Below are 26,012 nucleotides of genomic sequence, written 5' to 3' on the forward strand. Positions count from 1 at the left end.
GGTCCTGCACTTGGGGCACAACAACCCTATGCAGTGCTACAGACTGGGGGAAGAGTGGCTGGAGAGCTGTACAGAGGAGAAGAACCTGGGGGTAATGGTTGACAGACGACTGAACATGAGCCAGCAATGTGCCCAGGTGGCCAAGAAGGCCAATGGCATCTTGGCTTGTATCAGAAACGGTGTGACCATCAGGTCCAGGGAGGTTATTCTCCCTCTGTACTCGGCACTGGTGAGACCGCACCTTGATTACTGTGTTCATTTCTGGGCCCCTCACCACAAGAAGGATTTTGAGGCTCTGGAGCGTGTCTAGAGAAGAGCAACGAAGCTGGTGAGTGGGCTGGAGAACAAGTCTTGTGAGGAGCAGCTGAGAGAGCTGGGGTTGTTTAGCCTGGAGAAGAGGAGGCTGAGGGGAGACCTTATTACTCTCTACAACTACCTGAAAGGAGGTTGTGGAGAGGAGGGAGCTGGCCTCTTCTCCCAAGTGACAGAGGACAGGACAAGGGGGAATGGCCTGAAGCTCCACCAGGGGAGGTTCAGGCTGGATATCAGAAAAAAATTCTTCACGGAAAGAGTCATTGGGCACTGGAACAGGCTGCCCAGGGAAGTAGTCGAGTCACCTTCCCTGGAGGTATTTAAGGAACGGGTTGATGAAGTGCTTAGGGACATGTTTTAATGGAGTGTTAGGAATGGTTGGACTCGATGATCTAGTGGGTCCTTTCCAACCTGGTGATTCTATGATTCTATGACTTTGTGCAACTGTTGAAGAAGACAGCCTTTCTGCTAGGTCGTCATATGTTGGCTTGCAATTATTTATATGTAGTTATTAATTTAGTTGAGTAGAACTTTAAATTATTGTGTAGTTAGATTATGTCTAAGAACAAGTAAGATCAAGCGCTAAATCTTATTTCTCATTTCCTCCTATAGTAGTTCTCATTTTCCCAGTAAACATCTGTTTTCACCTAGGTTATGATAGATGTAGATTACATACTGTACCTTAGCGTGGATGAAGCTCAAGATGACTCCACAAGTTGGGCTGTTCAGTGCAGTTATTATTGCTCCACTTCTGGACATTGGATGCTACAGAATCTTGAGGTCTATGTATGACAGTTTCTAGTGTAGGTTGGGAATATAATGTCTGATAAATGGTAAACATAAAAACCCTCTTTTTAGTTATCAGTAATGAAACTGGTTGCACGGTAGTGATTTCTTTTTGTAAGTGTCATGCTCCCAATCCAAAAGCTACACACTCAGGTCTGGGCTTCTTTCAACCTGCGCAGTCAAATGAAAGGGGTTTGTTTATCTGTGTGGTGATCCAGAGGCCGAGAAAGTCACTCTCAGGGCAAAAACCAAAAGCAATATTTATTCTGGCTCCAACAAAAATAAACAGACCAAAATACTCGGGTGCAGAGTTGAGATATGGGGGCGCAACTTCCCAAAGTTGCAAGAAACAGATTTCAATCTGTTCAGATCATGATCTGATCCCTGAATGCAGCCAAGGTCACTCACCCAGAGAGAGAGAGAGAGAGAGAGAGAAGAGAAAGAATCACCACATCGATGGACAGCAGCAGTTCCTCCAGAACACTGGAGGGGGAGCGCCTGCTGCTGCACCCCCTCCGCTATTTGTGACACAAAACAAGGGCACAAATGGCCAGCCTTTAGACAAAATGTTTAAGGCAAAGAAAAAGCAAAGTCAGACTTTACAGTGAGCCTTCCTCAAACTGTTGAGGAGTTTGATATGGAAATGTTGGGTTGAGGTTTTTAAAGTTACTTTTAAGGATCGGTATTTATGCAGTTCCTTCTGCTTATTCTTTAAAATATAAGACTCCTGTAACTTGTAGCCATTTCAGAAACTGATGAACTGTTTCTTGCATCTCCTAGTCTGACTGCTGTAGAGCATGCTTGTCGCTGTTGAGAGACGACATGGTGATGTGGAAGCAAGTTTCTTTATTGAAGTTACATGGCTGGCTGGCGCGTGCTTGTTCTTATATGCGCCTCTTATCCCCTTTATTAACACACGCATCTCCGCATGATTGGATTAGCTTATACATAAATCTGTGAATGGATGGTACTACTTTCATGCACGGTCCTATATTGTCTGCCCACTTCCCGTCCCATGATCTCCTTCCGGGTATGGTCAGCAGGGGTCCCCAGCCCGCTGTGGACCTCCACAATTCCCCCTTTTTGTATTTGTACTAAAGAAAATTGCCTGTTAAAAATTGCCTGTGTCGTCCACTGCGGGGCCCTTCACAGCAGACACACAATGCAGGGCAACATTGATAGCACAACCACAAACATACCCACTCTTGAAGCAGGCAAGTAAAGCAGCATCAGCATTTGACCGCGCTGAGTAATATCGTAGGTACATCTGAAAAGTATACAAGCATTGACTTATACTCCATTCCTACTGATCCTAACAGCTCTAACTCGTGGCTCCGGTACATGACTTATACTCTCTTTCTACTGATCCTAAAAACCCTAACTTGTGGTTCCGGTATACGATTTATACTCCAGTTGTTATGGCAGTTCTTTGATGTTAGCAAGGGTTATCCATCACACACATCTCCGGCTGTTTGATTCTCCACACATGGTCTCCATGGCTTATCCACAACAGGGCGAACACAATGAGCAGGGTACCACCGAGGTCCTTCATCTGTGGAAACACAAGCATACCCTCTACCTCGAGTTAATAGCTTGCACGGGCCTGACCATTGACCACTTTGAAGGTCCTTCACTTGAACCTTCACTCCATCAGAGATAGCTGTGGTAGCCTTCAAGGATTCAAAATGTCAAATCATTGGGGGATTCTGATGTTCCTCACTGATAGTTAAGAAATTTAATACATACATCACCTTGTTCAGCCTTGCTTCAGGTGATTCCCCAGACATTCCCGCTTTTTGTTTTTGTAAAAGGCACTTAAGTGTACCATGGGCACGTTCTAGGAGTGTCTGACTAGTGGGGGAGTGAGGAATACATGTAGAATGGCTGACACCCCAAGACTGTAAAAATGCTTTCACCCGCCCAAAAACATAAGCGGGACCATTGTCAGTTTTAATTTGTCGAGGAACACCACAGGTGGCAAAGGCTTTTTGCCAATGCCTAATAGCATCTTTTGCTGTTTCTCCAGTATGTGCAGTAGCAATAATGACAGAAGAAAAGGTATCAATTGATACATTTACATACTTTTGTCGGCCAAATTCCATAATATGAGTTATATCAGTTTGCCAAATTTGTAGGGCCTGTAAGCCTATAAGATTTACTCCATACACTGTTGAAAAATGTTGTCCTTGACAATCGGGACATGAGGCAACAATAGATCGAGCTTCAGTAGTAGAAAGTTGAAACTGTCTCTTGAGTGCTCTGTGACCCTGGTGAAAAAATTGATGAGAAGCAATTGCTTGTTGCATAATGTTTGGTACTGGTCCTAATGCTACCGCAGATACTAATTGGTCAGCCCAGGCATTTCCTTCTGCTATAAAACCAGGTAAGTCAGTATGGCTTTTTATGTGTAGAATATAATAGGGTAAACTACGTTTTTGAACCGTTTCCCACAGGAGCGTCAGAACTCCAAACAACAGGTGGTTTGTCACTTGTCCAAGAACTGTTTTATCCAATCTCTGCACTAGGCCTGCAACATAAGCAGAGTCAGTTACCACATTTATGGCTTGTGGGAACTGTTGAAATGCCAATGTGACTGCTCGTAATTCCACCACTTGTGGGGAGCCTTGTTGATGCTCAATTAAATGTTGCCAATTTTGTCCATCAAACCATGTAACAGCAGCTTTTCCTGTTTTCCCAGACCCATCTGTGAAAACTGTGGGTCCGTCAACAGGTGCTGTTTGGCTTAACAATTTCTGTGCGATAGAGATTTGAGTTCCCAGTTTACAAAGTGGATGGGAAGGAAAATGATAGGATATCTGGCCTGTAAAATTAAGTAGCGCAGCTTGAAGTGCAGAACTATTGGCAAGACACCATTCAAAATATTGAACTTGTAGAGGAATAACAATAAATTCTGGATCTCATGCCAATAGTTCTACACACCATGTTCGCATTTTTGTAATGAGTTGAGCTAACAGCTCATATAATCCTGGAGCAGCCTTTTGTGTTCAAAATGGTAAGAAGATCCACTCCAATATATGGAGGGGGTCTTCCCACCCCTGATCCCACTGCACGAGCACAGCGTAGGGCATTGTGCCTTCCACAAAGACCAATGCCTGCACAATTACAGTCAGGTCAATGCACCAGACATGCTTTTCCTGAATGGCTTGTTCTACAAGTGTCAGAACATTTCTGGCTTCCTTATTTAGAATCCTGGGTGCTGCAATATCTGTGTCCCCTTTTAACAGATCAACTAGGGGTTGTATTTGTGATGACATAAGGCCCAAATAGGGTCTCAGCCAATTTATAATTCCAACTATTTTTTGAACATCATTTAAAGTCTTGATTTCAGTTACTATCTCAATTGCCTGAGGTTGGACTGTTTTGGCCAGCACTTTCATGCCCAAGTACAATCACGGTTGAACATGTTGTACCTTTTCAGGGGCAATGACCAGGCCATAACATTCCAACGTTTGTCTAGTGTCCCTTTCCAATTCTCCTAATTGTTCTGACATTGCAGCAGCCAATAAGATGTCATCCATATAATGACAGCAATAGCATTCAGGATATTTCTGCCGCACAACACTCAGTGCCTGGGCTACAAACCATTGACAGATGGTAGGTGAGTTTTTCATCCCTTGGGGTAAAACCTTCCAATGATATCTGTTTGTGGGTTCTGCATGATTAGTCAAAGGAACTGTAAAAGCAAATTTTTCATCATCATTTTCATCTAAAGGAATTATAAAGAAACAATCTTTTAAGTCCATGACCAATATGTCCCATTGCATTGGAATCATTGTTGGGGAAGGTAGTCCCGGCTGTAATGCCCCTGTTCTTGCGAGCACTTCATTGATTTTTCGCAGGTCATGTAATAATCACCATTTTCCTGATTTCTTTTTGATCACAAAAACCAGTGTGTTCCAAGGACTGTGTGACTCTTCAATATGGCCTGCAGCTAACTGTTCTGCCACTAATGTGTGCAGGGCCGTGAGTTTCTCTTTGTTGAGGGGCCACTGATCCACCCACACCGGCTTGTCTGTGAGCCATCGCAACCTTAAAGTGGGTTTTTTAGTGCCCTGCAGGATAGTGACCCCTATGGAAAATCCGTTGTGATACAGACTCCCCATTGTCCCAAACAGTCTCTTCCCCAGAGGTTTAAGGGGGCTGGAGTAATATAAGGTCGTACAGTGGCATTTTGCCCTTCAGGGTTTGTAATAATTACAGGTTTTGCTGCTATGAGACTAGTAGCCATACTTCCTAGTCCCACTACTCCTGAAGTTGCAGGTACCACGGGCCAGGAATCAGGCCAGTCCCTTCGAGCAATGATAGTAACGTCAGCCCCTGTGTCAAGCAGTCCAGATATTTGAATGGAATGTGGATAAGCAGTGTTCACAACAAGGATACATTTCATTTGTGGCCTTGTGTCTGAGAGAGGTTGTGACCAATAAATTTGAGGTGGTCCAGTGGATCGGGGGGGGGGGGGGGGGGTGTGATAGTAGAAACCATTGCACAAATCTGTCCTGTGAAATCCTCGTCAATTACTCCCACATGAACTAGAATGTTTTGTAAGATAGCACTGGAACGTCTGATAAGCAAGGCACTGAGTCCATGACTGATGGGCCCCCACGCTTTCAGAGTGACCTTGTGTACTCCCTATGTATTAATTGTTACTGTGTGGACAGTGGATGCATTCATCTCTGATAAGAGGTCGCAAAGGCCTGGGGACGCATTGCAGGAGACCGAGTGTTCTTCATGGGCACGGGTATTTGTGTCTGGGCGCGCCCCCCTGTGCTCTGTCTCCCATTTCCCAGCTGTAGCAACTGTCCATTTATATGATATTTGGACTGGCATTGCTTAGCAAAGTGTCCAGCTTTCCCACACCTGAGACATCTGCTAACAGCTGATGTAATCGCTGATTTAGCAGTGACACTATTCATTTTTTGTCTGTTTGAACAGGCAGGTTTTAGATGCCCAGTCTGGTTACATTTATAACATACTTTGTCAGGTGTTTCCATGGCTGCCATAGCAGCAGCAAGAGCAGCCATTTTTTTGGTCAACCAACCCCATCTGGGCACAAGCCATGATCATAGTTTCAAGAGTCGGTTCACCTGGCAAGACGTATTATTTTTTGACAATCTGCATTAGCATTATCTCACGCCAGTTGTGTGATCAACATTGTTTTGACATAGTCATCAAAAACTTGGCATTCTATAGCAGCCCATAGCTTCTCTACAAATTGTAAAAATGGCTCTTGAACTCCTTGCTTAATTGTTGTATATTTATCCTTCGGTTCAGCGATCTTGGCTGTTCTCATCAGTGCAGGTCACATTCCTTTAAGGTTGCAGTTATTGCCTCGGGCAACGCCCAAAGTCCTTCCTGCATAGCCCATTGTTTTACCTTTTGCCAAAATAAACAGGGATCATATGGTCTCACAGCAACCTGTGCCAGGGGTAAATCCCATGCCTGAGGGGTTTGAGGTTTACTAGAGGAACACCCAGAGGTTGGCTTGGCGTTAGCCTTGATCTTTCTGTTTTTTGAAGCAGTCGCCTCACTGCCCGCCCCCACCACGGGATTGTCCCAATCGTCTGGCTCATCTGGCAAAGGTGGACGTACAAAGGGATTGTACGCTTTGGGCACTCCTTGCTCTTCAGGGGGCAGTGGAGGGGTTAACTTGCCATCCGCTTTGTTTATATATGGGACAAGACAACTTTTTTGTGCAGACCGAGACAGTTTATTCTTTGGGCGCGTTACTGGATTTCCTGAATTTAGATGTTGAAACTCAGATAGAGATGCAGAATCTGGATCAGCAGTTAATACAGAAAATTCCTCTTGCTCCTTTAACAGATCCTCAGCAGATGGAGGCTCATCTTGGGAGGCAAGGGGTGAAAGATCTTGCTCTGCCCAATCCTTCTGTTTTTAAAGTCTCTCAAAGTATCAAACAAAAAATCCCATGTGGTTAACAAGGATACTGACTATTTGTGTCCGTGTGAAGCGCTATCAAACAGCCTGTTTCCTATTTCTTTCCAATTCGAAACAGTAAATGATATTATTATATCTGGAGTATAACCCTGTCTCTTGCTCCATAAAAGCATCGTTTGCAACATCAATTCTTCTAGGTTTACCCCCTTCTTTTCTAGTATGTGGCCCCTCACCACAATAAGGATGTTGAGGCTCTGGAGTGTGTCCATGGAAGAGCAACAAAGTTGGTGAAGGGGCTGGAGAACAAGCCTTATGAGGAGCGGCTGAGAGAGCTGGGGTTGTTTAACCTGTAGAAGAGGAGGCTGAGGGGAGACCTTATTGCTCTCTACAATTACCTGAAAGGAGGTTGTGGAGAGGAGGGAGCTGGCCTCTTCTCCCAAGTGACAGGGGACAGGATAAGGGGGAATGGCCTGAAGCTCCACCAGGGGAAGTTCAGGCTGGACATCAGGAAAAATTTTTCACGGAATGGTTCATTGGGCACTGGAACAGGCTGCCCAGGGAGGTGGTTGAGTCACCTTCCCTGGAGGTGTTTAAGGGATGAGTGGATGAAGTGCTGAAGGTCATGGTTTAGGGAGTGATAGGAATGGTTGGACTTGATGACCCAGTGGGTCCCTTCCAACCTAGTGATTCTATGATTCTATGATTTGCTTCCACATACTTATAATCATTTCATCCTCTTTTGTTAATGAGGCTCCCATCTTTTTCCCCAGCAGCTCACCTGCACTCGGTGTCTTCTAAAAAGTCCTGTAACCGGAATTAAGCAGCTATGCTAGCTGCTCCTCTTGGCTATTCTCGCCGAAACTCTTTTAGCAGCTATACTCACCACTTCTGTTGGCTGTACTCGCCGAAACTCTCTCAGTGGCTGTGCCACCTCGGGGAACCCCCAAAATTAAATCTCTCGGCAAACTGCTATCTATATCACGTCGAGGTCAGCAGATGTCGCTGTTGAGACACGACACGGTGATGTGGAAGCAATTTTCTTTATTGAAGTTACATGGCTGACCGGCCCGCGCTTGATCTTACACGCACCTGTTATACCCTTTATTAACACATGCGTCTCCGCATGATTGGATTAGCTTATATACAAACTATCTGTGACTGGATGGTACTACTTTCTTGCGCAGTCCTGTATCGTCTGCCCACTTCCTGTCCCATGATCTTCTTCCAGGTATGGTCAGCAGGGGTCCTCAGCCCGCTGTGAACCCCCACACTAAAGCATGGTATTGTCTCCTGTGTTAATGTTCTGGTTATCTCCCGAGCGTTGGCTGTTCTAGTAGGGAATGCCTCCGGCCAACCTGAAAAGGTACCAGTTAATACCAATAAGTATCAACATCCCCCCTGTCTTGGGAGTTCCAAAAAATCAATCTGCCATTGTTGCCCAGGCCCATTGCCTCTTCCAATATGGCTCATATCTGGTTTGGGGTAATTTTGCGTTTAGTCTGGAGGCAAAGGTCACACTGCTGAGTCACTTGTCTCACAGTGGTGCATAAATTTCTAGCTGCAATCCCTTTAATTAGGTGTCTATATAAAGCTTCTGCCCCTGCCATGTCTCTTCCTGTGTTCTTCCCTCATCAAAGACCATGTTAAATAAGGGGGAATGATTAGTTTCCCTTGTGGAGTGAGGACCCACCCCTCTTTATTATATGACTCTTCCAGGTCTGTGATAAGTTTCTGATTATCTGATCTTCCTTAGTATATTCTGGCTTACCTTCTACGGAGATTCACCTGTCAGGGATCAAAGCCCCTTTTGATTTTACCTCACCTTTGGCTGCCAGTTTTGCCTCTCTGTCCGCCAGCTCATTTCCTCTCCCCAATTCCAAATTCACTTTCTGGTGCACCTTGACGTGCATGATTGTTGCTTTCTCAGGTAGCTGGACTGCTTCCAGCAGTCTCAGGATCCCTCTGCATGCTTGATGTTTTTGCCCTGGCATGTCTTTTATTGCTTAAGACATAGCTGCTTCCATCTGTGAACCAGCTTTCCGCGTCTTCCATGGGACTGTCTTTCAGGTTGGAACAGTTCAAGTATGTGGCCTTGATGGTCTCTAAGTAGTCCTGGTGCACTGGTTCTCCTGTATTTCCACTGAGAAAAGAAGCTGGGTTGATGATGTTAGTAACCACAATTCCCACATTATCATGTTCCAACATTATAGCTTGGTATTTTAGGAACCTTTGTGGAGAAAGCCAGTGCCCACCTTTTGCTTCCAGACACTAACACAGTCATTTTCTGGCCCAGGGTAGATCTTTGTGCCTCCTGGATGTTTAGCAGGATGGCCGAAACCGCTCGTAAACAACCAGGCCCTAGGGTAATCCCTTGCTTCTCATAAGAGAAAAGGAAAAAAGGCTTACTCACATCTGCAAGTCCTAAGGCCGGGGCTGACATCAGGACTTCCTTCAGCTTTTCTAAGGCTTGCGTAGCCTCTTTGCTCCATTGAAGGTATTTCTGTTTGGCGGTGGTTAGTGCATACAGAGGTTTAACAATCAGTCCATAGTTATAGATCTATAGCCGACACCACCCGGTCATCCCCAAGAAAGCTCTTAACTCTTCCACTGTTTATGGTCTCGGAGATTGGTATATTGCCTCTTTTCAGGCCTGTCCCAAAGTTCTTCATCCAGCACTGATTTCATAGCCCAAATAGATCACCTCACGTTGCATTAGTTGGGCTTTTTTTTTAGATAGCCGGTATCCCAGGAGCCCCAAGAAGTTTAACAGACTCATGATCCAGGTCATGCAAGTGTTGTCTTGGTGGCAATCAGGGTATCACCTACATACTGCAGCAGTCTCCCTTCCTCAGGTGGCGCTTCCAGGCCTCAAGATCCTTTGCAAGTTGATTACCAAATATCCAGGTGAGTTGAGTTCTGCACTCTCTTTCAGGGTTTTCCCATTGAAATGCAAATATTTTTAGTTCAGGTATTAATACAGTTAACAGGGTATATGGATTTGCCACCACCAGGTAAAGGTCTTTTGGTTATTTTATTTACAGCCCATAAGTCCCGGGCACATCGGTGGCCCATATCTCGGGGTATACCTGGTTCATGATTTCTTCTCTGATTTTTCCTTCTGTGGGAACACTGACTAAGGATAAACCCATTATTTGTATATACTGCTGGTCATTTACCTCCTGAGTAATCTCTCCCTTTTCAAATTTGATTATTGCACCCAATTGTTCTAATAAATCTCTCCCCTAAAGTGCCTTTGGGGAGTTGGGCATATACAAGAATCTGTGGATGCCCCATTGTATTCCCTGTTTATATCTTAGAAGTTCACAAAATAATGCCTTTTCACTTTGGCCAGTTGCCCCTTTTTCCACGATGTAGTCATTTCCTAGGGACATCAAAGCTTGGTTCAAAACTGAATATGTTGCCTCTGTGTCAACTAAAATTCTACTTTCTTCTCCTCTTTCCCTGGCTTCATTATAACTAGTGGATCCGCTAGGGTGGATTCCCCAGGTCCCCGTCAGTCTTCCTTCACATGAGTCACTATTCCTCTTTTAGTCTGGTCCAAAACCAAAAAAAACCCTAGTTGTAGTATTCCTACCCTTGACCCAGGATCCAGCGGTGTGTTGCAGCACATTATATCCCTCAGTCGATTTAGGAATTCAGGTGGTGATTTAGAGGGACCTTGTTTACTTGTTTGGGAATGGCCCTTTTCATTCCCTTCCAGATTCACTCCTGATATACCTGTAATTTTTCTACATGTTTAGATCTGTCTGGATCCCACATTGGGTCTTGGATGGGAAATAATCTTTCCAAATCCCCTACAGTTTTAAAATCAGTTTTGTTTTGTTTTGTTATTTCTTCTTGGTCTTCCCAGAGAGGTGCCTGCAAAACTGTCAAAGCAGACCTTTTCCTGACACAGGAAGATTCTGGGCTATCCAGGGGGTTAGGGGTCCTGTCCGAGCCTGTGTCCTATTCCTGTGATCAAGGGGGAGTCTTAAGCAAATCAGGTAAATCTTTTTCTGGCGTCTGGTGAATTTTATTTATTCTTGTGCACCTTTGTCCTATGCTGCATGCCAAGCAACACCGCCTCAGTTTACCTTTAAATTCTTTGTTATTTTCCCGCTCAAGGGTGAGTACCATAGGGTCCTGTGGCAGTACAATCCCACAGTCCCTTTGCCACTCCAGAGGGTTTCGGAGGGTGAAAAACACTTCATTCCACTTTCCCTCTCTCTTTAAAAAACAACATCAGTTGCAAAATGGTACTGCAATACTCTTCTTACTCACTGAGCCCCCAGCTCCCCCCGCCAATTCCTTCCAGTGCATTCTAATGGGCTTGCCCGAGGAAATTCTGCTCAGTTTTGCCCCCATTATACTACCTTCCACATCTATCTTTCTCTAACTTCCACACAAACTGTTTAAACACTTACAAATGGCTTGTCCCTAAGTTCTCAGGGACTTCCTACAAGACTAGTAGCAACAACAATTCCCGCCCACGGATTATAAACACTCAGGTCAATAGAGTGATCCCAACCTAGCTGAATAGCACAATAAAATCTTATCATAGTCTGAACACTGAAGCCTGATCCATTCCCACAACCTGCAGAATTCTGTCCCCCTTGTCCATGCAGACCTTTTTGCTTTTACACTTTCAATTTATTTATTTATCTATCTATCTATCTATCTATTTATTTATTTATTTTCCTCACACAGTACACTTAACTCGCGTTCCAGGAGGGGGAGTGTTAACTTATGAGTTAACACAATGAGTGTTAACTTATGAGTTCACAGCAATGAAACTGCTTAACAGATAAGGCTAAATTGCATTCCAGGAAAGGGGGGGGGGAAGGGAGGGGCACTCTGAGCTGCTTCTCCCATTTTTCTCCTTTTTTTTCCTTCTTCTATGCTAGGTATTTTAAAATTTCACCCTTTGCAACCTTCCATTCCAAAGGTCCAAGGTAAATATGCCTATCTTCTGGCTCAATGGATGTTTGGAATTGAAAGTTTTCATAGGTGCTTTCCTGGGATTAACCAAGACAGACAGGATTTCTAAACAATTTGCAAGTCTTTCAACATTTTGAGCACTTAGTCTGTCTCTGGCCCCCCTGTCTATGCAGGAATAACGTCCCCCGATAAGTTATCCCTCTCAGTTCCGCTGGTACTCTATTATACATCAAACAATTCACAGAGTACACTTATGACACAAAACACACAACATATAACAGTGATCTCTCGCTTCGTTCATCTCCATCTGCTTCCTTCACAGGAGAGCAGAACCGGGGATCATAACTCTGCACTCGCTTCATGCTCAATTGCACGTCTCATGGTACCATGCACTCACATACAAGCACTCCACAACATATGAGAAGTTTAAAATGAGCTCTTAGCGACGTTAGAATATGCACGATACCGGGACGGAAATCTTACAGTGCAAATATATGATGCTAGCTACCATACAGAGTGCTCCAGCTATCCCAGCGAGGAGTGCCCAAGTTACCATACCATACTACACCACACCATACCATACCACACCATACCATACTCGTGAATTCACTACTTTCCCAAGGATGGGCAATATCACTCCCTCACCACGCGAAAGGGGGGATTTATAACCCAAAATGGGTTATAAAGCAGGTATGTTTATTTCCAGCGCTGGGGTGCAAGGGGGTTCTCCTCCTAGCTTGCACACCGTATAACTTAACAAACAGCTACTTATAGTTTAAAGACATGCATAGGTATAAGCACCTACTACATATTCATAACTTTTTCCCGCTTCGTATTATAAATAGTTCTAGAAGGTTCTTTCCAGTCTTGCGACTGCATAGTGCCTCCTGGTGGTCATGGGCCGGGGTCTTAGGGATGAAGTGGGAAGTCTTCCTAAGGATGAATTTTTTTTCTCCTCGAACTGTGCACAGGCACAGTCCCTTCTGGTTGTTTTCAAACTCCTGAAGCAAATGCAGCCAACTTTCTGCATTCCAATGCCCGCTTATCAGTAAGCTTCTGCTAACTATCTCTCTCTTGTTATCAACTTCCAAGGTCTCCAAGGCCGTCTCTGACAAGCAGTGCCAAGTTCCAGTGAACATTCCCAACCCCCCCTGTCTGCTTTCGCTCATCAAGGATGTTGTGGGAGACCATATGAAAGGCTTTACATAAGTCCAGATAGATCACATCCATTGGTTTTCCCGTGTCCACTGATGTGGTTACCCCATCAGAGAAAGCGACTGCGTTGGTTAGGCAAGATTTGCCCTTGGTGAAGCCCTGCTGGCTGTCTTGGATCACCTCCCAGTACTCCATGTGCTTTAGCATAGCTTCTAGGAGGATCTGTTCCATGATCTTCCCAGGCACAGAGGTGAGGCTGACAGTTTGGTAGTTCCTAGGGTCATCTTTTCTACCCTTTCTAAAAAAGGGGACAATGCTGCCCTTATTCCAGTCACTAGGGACTTCCCCTGACTGCCAGGACTTTTCAAATATCATGGAGAGTAGCTTGGCCACCACATCAGGCAATTCCTTCAGGACTCGGATGCATTTACTTGTAGGATCAGTTTTCTGATGACTAACTAGATAAAATTTTAGCTGCTCTGCCAAGCTATGTTGCTAGAAGGGTCTTCAGTACTCCTCTCCTTCTCCACAGAAGAGGATGGTTTTCCCATAACTATTCAAATATTGAATTTAATTTAATATTATTTAAACATCATTTCCTCCCACGTTTTTTTCACAAGGCAGATAACTACCTGACAACTGCTGCCATCTTCTCCAAGAGTTCATATTTTCCATTCAATTAGGATTGCACAACATTGCAACTTCCCCTCCTTTCTTCATTTGCTCTTTGCTTCCAAATTACAGCAAAATGCATATGCTTTGTTTAACCAACTCTATTTAAAATTATTTTTTCTCAAGCTCTCATCTAGACAATTAATTTAGCTGGCCTAAGACCGTGAATTTATTACTTTGGTAATGAAGCTTAAGGAGGAACAGCAGTTGGGAGGACAGTTCTCATCTCTCTTTTCCTGGCATGCTCAAATGATTGGAAACTCAAGCATCCCCGATATTTATCACTCCACTCTTACTAAATAATTCTGTCTTAAATTTCAAAGATGACTGCATAACATTTTGATTCTCTATGCTTGTGAGAAAGGCCTTTAGAGGGATTACAAAATGTAACGCAAACATATGACAATATATTTTAGTACATAAAACAGAGAAGGTTACAAAACCCTATAATATGTTGTTAGTATTTTTACTGGCATCTCACCAGTAGTATAAGTCTGCATTTACAAATAGACTTATCCTAAGAAAGCAACCCTGTAAATTATTAGTTGGCCTCTAAAATGGGCCTATAATCCTGATTTAGGCCTGAATAAGTATCCACATCACAACTGACAGCATGACTTCACATTCTGTTTTGACAGCATTGCAACAGCAAATGACTGAATAAACACATTGAATACATGGTGGTTTTGGGCTGGAAAGATGCTTGTTAGAACCAGCTAACAAGCTAACAAGCAGCTTCCTATTGCCTTTGCACGGTCATTATCTATCTTGAGGTTAAACCACAGCAACCAAAACTTCTATCAGCAAAACGCTGTTAAAAACTTCTGAACAAGAAATGTTGTCATCTGCCTTATTTTTCCAGTCTTTCCCCATTTTCCTGTATGTTCATCATACATGATTTCATCCTTAGTTTCCACCAGCGATTGCTGCACCATAACAAGAAATCAAGTCTGTAATTTCTCTCTGTACCATTACTCAATTAAGTTGCATAACATAGAGAGATATTTCAAGTTATCCTGTTAAGAGTACATTCTGCAAGAATGTTGACTAGGGCATGGCACACCTTTACATTAAACTAAATTACATGCATTATTTTATAGACTAAATTTTTGGAAGAAGATGTGGGGTTATTTTGTTTCTCAGGGAGCAGAGATTCTTGGTATATCAAAACAGAAACATAGAGAACAGGAAGTTCAACTTGATCAGTAAATAAAAAAGAGATCCTTTTCAATTAATTCAAGCAGGCCTTGAATTAATTGAAACACAAGGAATACACTTCCCTGAGCTGCCACATGTGCCATACTAAAATTATAGTCCAGTTTGTATTTCTATATGACTTAACCTTTGCAATCTGAGAAATGACATTAAAGAGATGCACTAGATAATTATCAGTCTTCTGCTCCTCCTGCTTTTTACTTTTTGTTCTTTCTAGTCGGCTTTTGTTCAATTTTTCTCAACTTCACCTGCTGTGGTGAAACACAAGTTTTATGTTCCAGCCGCACTGGAAATTTTCTAATTTATCATTTTTAAATTTAAAACAACTAACAGTTTGGTATGATAAGATTTAGACACTGGATGTTTTTATAATGAAATGAATAAATTATATACCTCCAAGTTCTTTTATATTCAAGACTGCATTCTGGAATGGCACCACTTTTATGCTAAAACCTAAAAAGAGAAATTAAGAGTATTAGTAAGTTATTTTTTAAAGAGGCCATTTGAAATCAACTGCATACATTCACAAAAGAATATTTTTTTCACCAAGAAGTAGGATTTTGCATGGGAAATTCTGTTACAATACAATGTTTAAAAATATCGATTATAAGATGGGGAAAATAAATTAGTATTAACAATGAAATTTCCAAAGATACTATTATATAACTGACATATATTAAATTCAACACAAAACTTCCATCCAACCCATCTACCATTTGGTAAGGAGTTAGTACCGAATATACCTTTATAAAATGACCTTTGAATATATCTGGAACTAAAGTTTAGATTTCAAATTACAAGTAAATATGAAGTAATGCTTCCGCGATTTTTAAAAGACGTGGAAGAAAACATGTAATTCAAATAACTGTTATCTTACATTCAAACTTCACAGGTTTTGGTTAAACCTAGAGGAGTAAACCTCTGCATAAATGTTATTAACAGAAAGATGCGTTTACAGACCTGAGTGGTATGTATTAAAGTGGTTACAAGCATACTAGAAGCATCTATGAATCCTCTATTAGCCTATTCATAGAACCACAGAATCATAAAATGGTTTGAGTTGTAAGGGACCTTAAAGATCATCTAATTCCAATCCGCCTGCCATGGCGGATCACAATCCTTTATGAATAGTTCCTCTCCAGCTTTCTTGTAGGCCCGTTTCAGGTACTGGAAAGTCGCTAAAAGGTCTCCTCGGAGCCTTCTCTTCTCCAGGCTGAACAACCCCAACTCTCACAGCCAGTCCTCATAGCAGAGGTGCTCAAGCCCTCTCATCATCCTCGTACCCCTCCTTTGGACTGGTTCCAATGGCTCCATATCCTTCTTATGTTGGGGATTTCAGAAGTGGACACAATACTCCAGATGAGGTCTCACAACCGCAGAATCACCTCCCTCGACCTGCTGGCCACACTTCTTTTGATGCAGCCCAGGATACAGTTGGCCTTCGGGGCTGCAAGCGCACATTGCTGAATCATGTCCAGCTTCTCATTGACTAGCACCCCCAAGTCCTTTTCCACAGGGCTGCTCTCAATCATGTCATCTGCCAGTCTGCACTGAAACCGTGGATTGCCCCAACCCAGGTGTAGGACCTTGCACTTGGCCTTGTTGAACCTCATGAGGTTCTCATAGGTCCACTTCTCCAGTCTGTCCAGGTCCCTCTGGATGGCATCCCGTACTTCCTGTGTGGCAACTACACCACTCTGCTTGGTGTCATCGGCAAACTTGCTGAGGGTACACTCAATCTCGCTGTCAGTATCACTGATGAAGATATTGAACAGCACTGGTCCCAGTACGGACCCCTGAGGGACACACGCTTGTCACAGAGATCTCCATTTGGACATCGCACCGTTGACCACAACTCTCTGAATACAACCATCAAACCAGTTTCTTATCCACCGTACCATCCACCCATCAAATCCATGTCTCTCCAATTTAGAGAGAAGGATGTTGTGGGGGACCATATCAAAGGCTTTACCGAAGTCCAGATAGATCACATCCATTGCTTTTCACGTGTCCACTACTATAGTTACCCCATCAGAGAAAGACACTGCCTTGGTCAGGCAAGATTTGGCCTTGGTGAAGCCATGCTGGCTGTCTTCAATCAACTTGCAGTACTCCATGTGCATACTCCATGTGCATAGCTTCTAGGAGGATTTGTTCCACGATCTTCCCAGGCACAGAGGTGAGTCTGGCAGGTCAGTAGTTCCCAGGGTAACCAGGTCCCATAGACTTATATACGTTCAGGTTCCTCAGGTGGTAAGGAACCTGATCTTCCCCTACAGTGGGAGGGGCTTTACCCCCCTGCTCCCCTTCGAGCAGGTCTCGACTCGGCCATGCTGGTCTCTTCCCTGCCTGATTTCCTACATATGCTTAGGGACATGGTTTAGGGAGTGTTAGGAATGGTTGGACTCGATGATCCAATGGGTCCTTTCCAACCTTGTGATTCTGTGATTCTGTGATTCTGTGATATGGGAACTGAGCTCTCCTGTTCTTCATGGAAAGCATCCTTAAAGATCTGCCAGCTCTGCTCTGCTCCCTTGCCCCTGGGGACCATATCCCAGGGGGTCCTACTGACTGACTCTTTGAAGAGCTGGAAGTTTGCTTTCCTGAAATTCAGGGTCCTGACTAGACTCCTCGCCTGTCCCATATCCCTCAGGACCTTGAACTCCACAAGTGCGTGATCACTGTAGCCCAGGCTGCCTCCGATCTTGATGTCACTGATGAGCTCACTTGCGTTGGTGATCATCCGGTCCAGTATTGCATCCCCTCGGGTGGGGGTGTCTATTAGCTGGGTTAAGAAATTATCTTCAATGCACTCTAGGAGTCTCCTGGATTGCCTACAGCTCGCCATGCTACTTTTCCAGCAGATGTCAGGGTGGTTGAAGTCCCCCAGTAGGATGAGAGCTTGCAAGCATGAAGCTTCCTGTAGCTGGAGGAAGAAGGCTTTATCGGTAGGCTTCCCTTGATCAGGTGGCCTGTAGTACAAACCAACCACAAGGCTCCCTTTGTTGGTTGTGTTTTATAAATCTGTTGCCTTTGTTCAGCCTAACTGCTACAGTAACTGTTTTTATTTCTAAAATATGCTTTTATAAGGTGTTGAAGGAATTTCTTAACTTTCCCTGAACATATCTTTTGCTTCTTTAAACCAATGAAGACTTTCTGTAGTACAAACCAACCACAAGGTTCCCTTGCTGCCTCCATCTTTTATTCTGACCCACAAGCTTTTAACCTGTTCATGGCTACTCTTCAAAGACAGCTCTTCACACTCTGACCATTTCCTGATACAGAGGGCAATGCCTCCACCCCTCCTTCCTGGTCTGTCCCTTCTGAACAGCCTGTAGCCATGTAGCCTGTAGCCATTTTGGCAATATGTATAATAATTTATCATCTATAGATAAAGAACCCTATAAATGTTCTGCAGTCAGTGAGCTATCTTTTTATGAACACATTCTCTTCGGATGAACTGGTATTTGCAATAGTGCGTCACTGATGTGTGTTCAGTTTTTCTGCTCCAGTCATCCTCAATGAGAGACCCTGTGTAGTCATGTAGACCAACTAAGTTAGAGTTGTAAGGACTGTTTCCTTACTCAATGTAGTGATTTGCTTTTTGTTAAGATGGAAATAAAAATCAGTTAAATTAGCAATGAGCTCCAATTCAGGTGTGGAGGCTCAGGTTTGTATTGCTGAAGGGTCAGGAGCTGGTACTTTGTAAAGAAAGAATCTATGAGAGAGGAGTGGTTGCACAAATGTGTTTACCTTTCCTTGCTACAGCAGATATATTCCTCTGATATGAATGCAGCAAATATTGGGGAAAAAGATATTTATATGTATTGGGGTGGGGGGACCTACCTTCGACATTAGGGGCCTTGAACAGCCTTGTCTAGTGGGAGGTGTCCCTGCCCATGGCAGGGTGGTTGGAACTGGATGATCTTTAAGGTCCCTTCCAACCCAAACTATTCTGTGATTCTATGATTAGTAGGTAACTATATCCCATAACTTAAATATAGACTTTGTAGCTTTCCCATAAGGGAGTATTTTCAGGGTTATTTTACATAAATGTTTCCATATTAAAGATAAAGAAGGGTCTGATGAATTTTTCTAAGGGCTTAAGGGACCTTTTTTGATTGTCTTGGCGTAATTTGGCAATACTGTTTGAGATGTTAGCAAAACTCTGAAGTAGGCCTTGTGTAAGTGATTTTTATTTTTATATTGTCATTAATCCATACTTCTCCAGGGAAAGTGAGAGATCTGCAGCTTTATGACTAGAACTATGTCAAGCAAAATTTATTTTTTTACAAGTTGTACTCTTTAACACCTAATATTGTAAGGTAGGATGAGTGCTGTCCTCCTTCAAAACATGTGTCAAAGCAAGCCCAGGAAGGACATCAATGGAGCGAAGTTCTCTGATTCTTTCCTGTGACAACAGGGAGATCCTGGCCAGCAGCTGCTCAGGATCTGCTCTGATGTTCATACTAGGTATTGCATGCAATTAGCTCAGGAAGCACACTCATGCATACTCAATCGCAGAGTTGAGTAGAGCACGTGCCTATCTCAATGTACATGCAGTGTTCATGCTATTCAGGAAATGGATGTCACTTTCCTCAGTTTAGCTCTGAGGTTTAAATGAAATGTTAATGGGTATATTTATGTTTTCTTATAAAGCTCTTACTAATTTGAGTTGAGCTGATTTCAGTTTAATTCCTGATTTTCCCAAAATAGCACGTTGCAATAAAAATCTGCTTCTCTCTAGCACCTTTAAATTTATAAACTTGAATTTTAGTACTTTGTTAAAAAACATCTGCAAAAAATTAACTTCTTCCTTTTCTCTCCCCCCTTGGCAGTGTTTTAGAGCACTTTGCTGCAAGGGACCACTACCACCACAACCTGAATATGACTTGGTTTGCATAGGCCTCACCGGTTCTGGCAAGACAAGTCTTCTGTCACAGCTTTGCGGTGAAAGTCCAGAGGCTATAGTGTCTACCACAGGTAGGATGCTGCCTTTATTCCATGGTGTGCTGTAATGTTGCCTAAAGGTAACTTCTGAAACACATACATAGCAAAGACGGTAGAGTACTTCACCTTAGTTATCTTACTTTTGAAAGTACCTAATCAATTGCTTTGAAACTACCACTACTTACTTTTTCAGTATTTGGTCATACACTGGGGAATATCTGTGAAAACATACAATTTGGGATATTTTGAAAGTCAGAACATACATTGTGGTGTAAGTAGAATCTTTGGAAATAGACATTCAAAGTTTACTGTAGACAGAACTTAAAAGATTTGTTTCTTCTTTTTCGGTTTTTAAGCAGTCTTGTTAGACCAAAAAGGAGAATGTGATATAAAATAAAATGAGACAAATGATACTCTGAAACTTCCATTGCAATTTATTTCTTCTCCTACTCGGTCAGTACTGCCTTGTGGTATATGCTACCAAAAGATTAAAGGTAATGGAAATGTTTATTTCTGTTGATAATCCTTTCTTTTAGATGAGCAAAGAGACTTGTTTATGTAGTAAGGGTGGACTGAGATCAGAGAATCAATTTACAAAAAGCTCCAGTGACATTGGGAAGATACATAGCTTGAGCAACAAACATGAGGAGCTGGAAGCTACCATGCTGCTAGAAAGCTATGACCTCATTGCCGTTACTGAAAAGTGGTGGGATAAATCCCATGACTGAAGTGTGGCTATCGATGGCTACAGGCTGATGATGGCTATATCACAGAATAGTTTGGGTTGGAAGGGACCTTAAAGATCATCCAGTTCCAACCACCCTGCCATGGGCAGGGACACCTCCCACTAGACAAGGCTGTTCAAGGCCCCTAATGTCGAAGGTAGGTCCCCCCACCCCAATACATATAAATATCTTTTTCCCCAATATTTGCTGCATTCATATCAGAGGAATATATCTGCTGTAGCAAGGAAAGGTAAACACATTTGTGCAACCACTCCTCTCTCATAGATTCTTTCTTTACAAAGTACCAGCTCCTGACCCTTCAGCAATACAAACCTGAGCCTCCACACCTGAATTGGAGCTCATTGCTAATTTAACTGATTTTTATTTCCATCTTAACAAAAAGCAAATCACTACATTGAGTAAGGAAACAGTCCTTACAACTCTAACTTAGTTGGTCTACATGACTACACAGGGTCTCTCATTGAGGATGACTGGAGCAGAAAAACTGAACACACATCAGTGACGCACTATTGCAAATACCAGTTCATCCGAAGAGAATGTGTTCATAAAAAGATAGCTCACTGACTGCAGAACATTTATAGGGTTCTTTATCTATAGATGATAAATTATTATACATATTGCCAAAATGGCTACAGGCTACATGGCTACAGGCTGTTCAGAAGGGACAGACCAGGAAGGAGGGGTGGAGGCATTGCCCTCTGTATCAGGAAATGGTCAGAGTGTGAAGAGCTGTCTTTGAAGAGTAGCCATGAACAGGTTAAAAGCTTGTGGGTCAGAATAAAAGATGGAGGCAGCAAGGGAACCTTGTGGTTGGTTTGTACTACAGAAAGTCTTCATTGGTTTAAAGAAGCAAAAGATATGTTCAGGGAAAGTTAAGAAATTCCTTCAACACCTTATAAAAGCATATTTTAGAAATAAAAACAGTTACTGTAGCAGTTAGGCTGAACAAAGGCAACAGATTTATAAAACACAACCAACAAAGGGAGCCTTGTGGTTGGTTTGTACTACAGGCCACCTGATCGAGGGGAGACAACCAATGAAGCCTTCTTCCTCCAGCTACAGGAGGCTTCACGCTCACGTCCTACTGGAGGACTTCAGTCACCCTGATGTATGCTGGAAAAGTAGCATGACGAGCTCTAGGCAATCCAGGAGACTCCTAGAGTGCATTGAAGAGAACTTCTTAATTCAGGTAATAGACACCCCTACCTGAGGGGATGCAATACTGGACCTGATGGTTACCAACGCAAGTGAGCTCATCAGTGACATCAAGATCGGAGGCAGCCTGGGCTACAGTGATCACGCACTTGTGGACTTCAAAGTCCTGAAGGATATGGGACAGGTGAGGAGTATAGTCAGGAACCTAAATTTTAGGAATGCAAACTTCCAGCTTTCAAGGCGACAGTCAGTAGGACCCCCTGGGATATGGTCCCCAGGGGCAAGGGAGCAGAGCAGAGCTGGCAGATCTTTAAGGATGCTTTCCATGAAGAACAGGAGAGCTCAGTTCCCATATCACAGAATCACAGAATCACAGAATCACAAGGTTGGAAAGGACCCATTGGATCATCGAGTCCAACCATTCCTAACACTCCCTAAACCATGTCCCTAAGCATATGTAGGAAATCAGGCAGGGAAGAGACCAGCATGGCCGAGTCGAGACCTGCTCGAAGGGGAGCAGGGGGGTAAAGCCCCTCCCACTGTAGGGGAAGATCAGGTTCCTTACCACCTGAGGAACCTGAACGTATATAAGTCTATGGGACCTGGTTACCCTGGGAACTACTGACCTGCCAGACTCACCTCTGTGCCTGGGAAGATCGTGGAACAAATCCTCCTAGAAGCTATGCACATGGAGTATGCACATGGAGTACTGCAAGTTGATTGAAGACAGCCAGCATGGCTTCACCAAGGCCAAATCTTGCCTGACCAAGGCAGTGTCTTTCTCTGATGGGGTAACTATAGTAGTGGACACGTGAAAAGCAATGGATGTGATCTATCTGGACTTCGGTAAAGCCTTTGATATGGTCCCCCACAACATCCTTCTCTCTAAATTGGAGAGACATGGATTTGATGGGTGGATGGTACGGTGGATAAGAAACTGGTTTGATGGTTGTATTCAGAGAGTTGTGGTCAACGGTGCGATGTCCAAATGGAGATCTCTGTGACAAGCGTGTGTCCCTCAGGGGTCCGTACTGGGACCAGTGCTGTTCAATATCTTCATCAGTGATACTGACAGCGAGATTGAGTGTACCCTCAGCAAGTTTGCCGATGACACCAAGCAGAGTGGTGTAGTTGCCACACAGGAAGTACGGGATGCCATCCAGAGGGACCTGGACAGACTGGAGAAGTGGACCTATGAGAACCTCATGAGGTTCAACAAGGCCAAGTGCAAGGTCCTACACCTGGGTTGGGGCAATCCACGGTTTCAGTGCAGACTGGCAGATGACATGATTGAGAGCAGCCCTGTGGAAAAGGACTTGGGGGTGCTAGTCAATGAGAAGCTGGACATGATTCAGCAATGTGCGCTTGCAGCCCCGAAGGCCAACTGTATCCTGGGCTGCATCAAAAGAAGTGTGGCCAGCAGGTCGAGGGAGGTGATTCTGCGGTTGTGAGACCTCATCTGGAGTATTGTGTCCACTTCTGAAATCCCCAACATAAGAAGGATATGGAGCCATTGGAACCAGTCCAAAGGAGGGGTACGAGGATGATGAGAGGGCTTGAGCACCTCTGCTATGAGGACTGGCTGTGAGAGTTGGGGTTGTTCAGCCTGGAGAAGAGAAGGCTCCGAGGAGACCTTTTAGCGACTTTCCAGTACCTGAAACGGGCCTACAAGAAAGCTGGAGAGGAACTATTCATAAAGGATTGTGATCCGCCATGGCAGGCGGATTGGAATTAGATGATCTTTAAGGTCCCTTACAACTCAAACCATTTTATGATTCTGTGGTTCTATGAATAGGCTAATAGAGGATTCATAGATGCTTCTAGTATGCTTGTAACCACTTTAATACATACCACTCAGGTCTGTAAACGCATCTTTCTGTTAATAACATTTATGCAGAGGTTTACTCCTCTAGGTTTAACCAAAACCTGTGAAGTTTGAATGTAAGATAACAGTTATTTGAATTACATGTTTTCTTCCACGTCTTTTAAAAATCGCGGAAGCATTACTTCATATTTACTTGTAATTTGAAATCTAAACTTTAGTTCCAGATATATTCAAAGGTCATTTTATAAAGGTATATTCGGTACTAACTCCTTACCAAATGGTAGATGGGTTGGATGGAAGTTTTGTGTTGAATTTAATATATGTCAGTTATATAATAGTATCTTTGGAAATTTCATTGTTAATACTAATTTATTTTCCCCATCTTATAATCGATATTTTTAAACATTGTATTGTAACAGAATTTCCCATGCAAAATCCTACTTCTTGGTGAAAAAAATATTCTTTTGTGAATGTATGCAGTTGATTTCAAATGGCCTCTTTAAAAAATAACTTACTAATACTCTTAATTTCTCTTTTTAGGTTTTAGCATAAAAGTGGTGCCATTCCAGAATGCAGTCTTGAATATAAAAGAACTTGGAGGTATATAATTTATTCATTTCATTATAAAAACATCCAGTGTCTAAATCTTATCATACCAAACTGTTAGTTGTTTTAAATTTAAAAATGATAAATTAGAAAATTTCCAGTGCGGCTGGAACATAAAACTTGTGTTTCACCACAGCAGGTGAAGTTGAGAAAAATTGAACAAAAGCCGACTAGAAAGAACAAAAAGTAAAAAGCAGGAGGAGCAGAAGACTGATAATTATCTAGTGCATCTCTTTAATGTCATTTCTCAGATTGCAAAGGTTAAGTCATATAGAAATACAAACTGGACTATAATTTTAGTATGGCACATGTGGCAGCTCAGGGAAGTGTATTCCTTGTGTTTCAATTAATTCAAGGCCTGCTTGAATTAATTGAAAAGGATCTCTTTTTTATTTACTGATCAAGTTGAACTTCCTGTTCTCTATGTTTCTGTTTTGATATACCAAGAATCTCTGCTCCCTGAGAAACAAAATAACCCCACATCTTCTTCCAAAAATTTAGTCTATAAAATAATGCATGTAATTTAGTTTAATGTAAAGGTGTGCCATGCCCTAGTCAACATTCTTGCAGAATGTACTCTTAACAGGATAACTTGAAATATCTCTCTATGTTATGCAACTTAATTGAGTAATGGTACAGAGAGAAATTACAGACTTGATTTCTTGTTATGGTGCAGCAATCGCTGGTGGAAACTAAGGATGAAATCATGTATGATGAACATACAGGAAAATGGGGAAAGACTGGAAAAATAAGGCAGATGACAACATTTCTTGTTCAGAAGTTTTTAACAGCGTTTTGCTGATAGAAGTTTTGGTTGCTGTGGTTTAACCTCAAGATAGATAATGACCGTGCAAAGGCAATAGGAAGCTGCTTGTTAGCTTGTTAGCTGGTTCTAACAAGCATCTTTCCAGCCCAAAACCACCATGTATTCAATGTGTTTATTCAGTCATTTGCTGTTGCAATGCTGTCAAAACAGAATGTGAAGTCATGCTGTCAGTTGTGATGTGGATACTTATTCAGGCCTAAATCAGGATTATAGGCCCATTTTAGAGGCCAACTAATAATTTACAGGGTTGCTTTCTTAGGATAAGTCTATTTGTAAATGCAGACTTATACTACTGGTGAGATGCCAGTAAAAATACTAACAACATATTATAGGGTTTTGTAACCTTCTCTGTTTTATGTACTAAAATATATTGTCATATGTTTGCGTTACATTTTGTAATCCCTCTAAAGGCCTTTCTCACAAGCATAGAGAATCAAAATGTTATGCAGTCATCTTTGAAATTTAAGACAGAATTATTTAGTAAGAGTGGAGTGATAAATATCGGGGATGCTTGAGTTTCCAATCATTTGAGCATGCCAGGAAAAGAGAGATGAGAACTGTCCTCCCAACTGCTGTTCCTCCTTAAGCTTCATTACCAAAGTAATAAATTCACGGTCTTAGGCCAGCTAAATTAATTGTCTAGATGAGAGCTTGAGAAAAAATAATTTTAAATAGAGTTGGTTAAACAAAGCATATGCATTTTGCTGTAATTTGGAAGCAAAGAGCAAATGAAGAAAGGAGGGGAAGTTGCAATGTTGTGCAATCCTAATTGAATGGAAAATATGAACTCTTGGAGAAGATGGCAGCAGTTGTCAGGTAGTTATCTGCCTTGTGAAAAAAACGTGGGAGGAAATGATGTTTAAATAATATTAAATTAAATTCAATATTTGAATAGTTATGGGAAAACCAT

General features: G+C 42.7%; 1 protein-coding gene across 1 annotated transcript in view; it reads left to right on the forward strand.

Moving 5' to 3' along the window:
* Nucleotides 1-17,904: 17,904 nt before the first annotated feature.
* The window catches only part of LOC128850204 (ADP-ribosylation factor-like protein 15), an 83,597-nt gene continuing 75,489 nt past the window's right edge, over nucleotides 17,905-26,012 (forward strand). The window contains exons 1-3 of the mRNA XM_054053189.1: nucleotides 17,905-17,942; nucleotides 19,772-19,977; nucleotides 24,211-24,270. Of these exons, the coding sequence (XP_053909164.1) occupies nucleotides 17,905-17,942; nucleotides 19,772-19,977; nucleotides 24,211-24,270 (304 nt within the window). The remainder of the gene's footprint in view (nucleotides 17,943-19,771; nucleotides 19,978-24,210; nucleotides 24,271-26,012) is intronic.

This window comes from Cuculus canorus, chromosome W (genome assembly GCF_017976375.1).
Source record: "Cuculus canorus isolate bCucCan1 chromosome W, bCucCan1.pri, whole genome shotgun sequence".
NCBI lineage: Eukaryota > Metazoa > Chordata > Aves > Cuculiformes > Cuculidae > Cuculus > Cuculus canorus.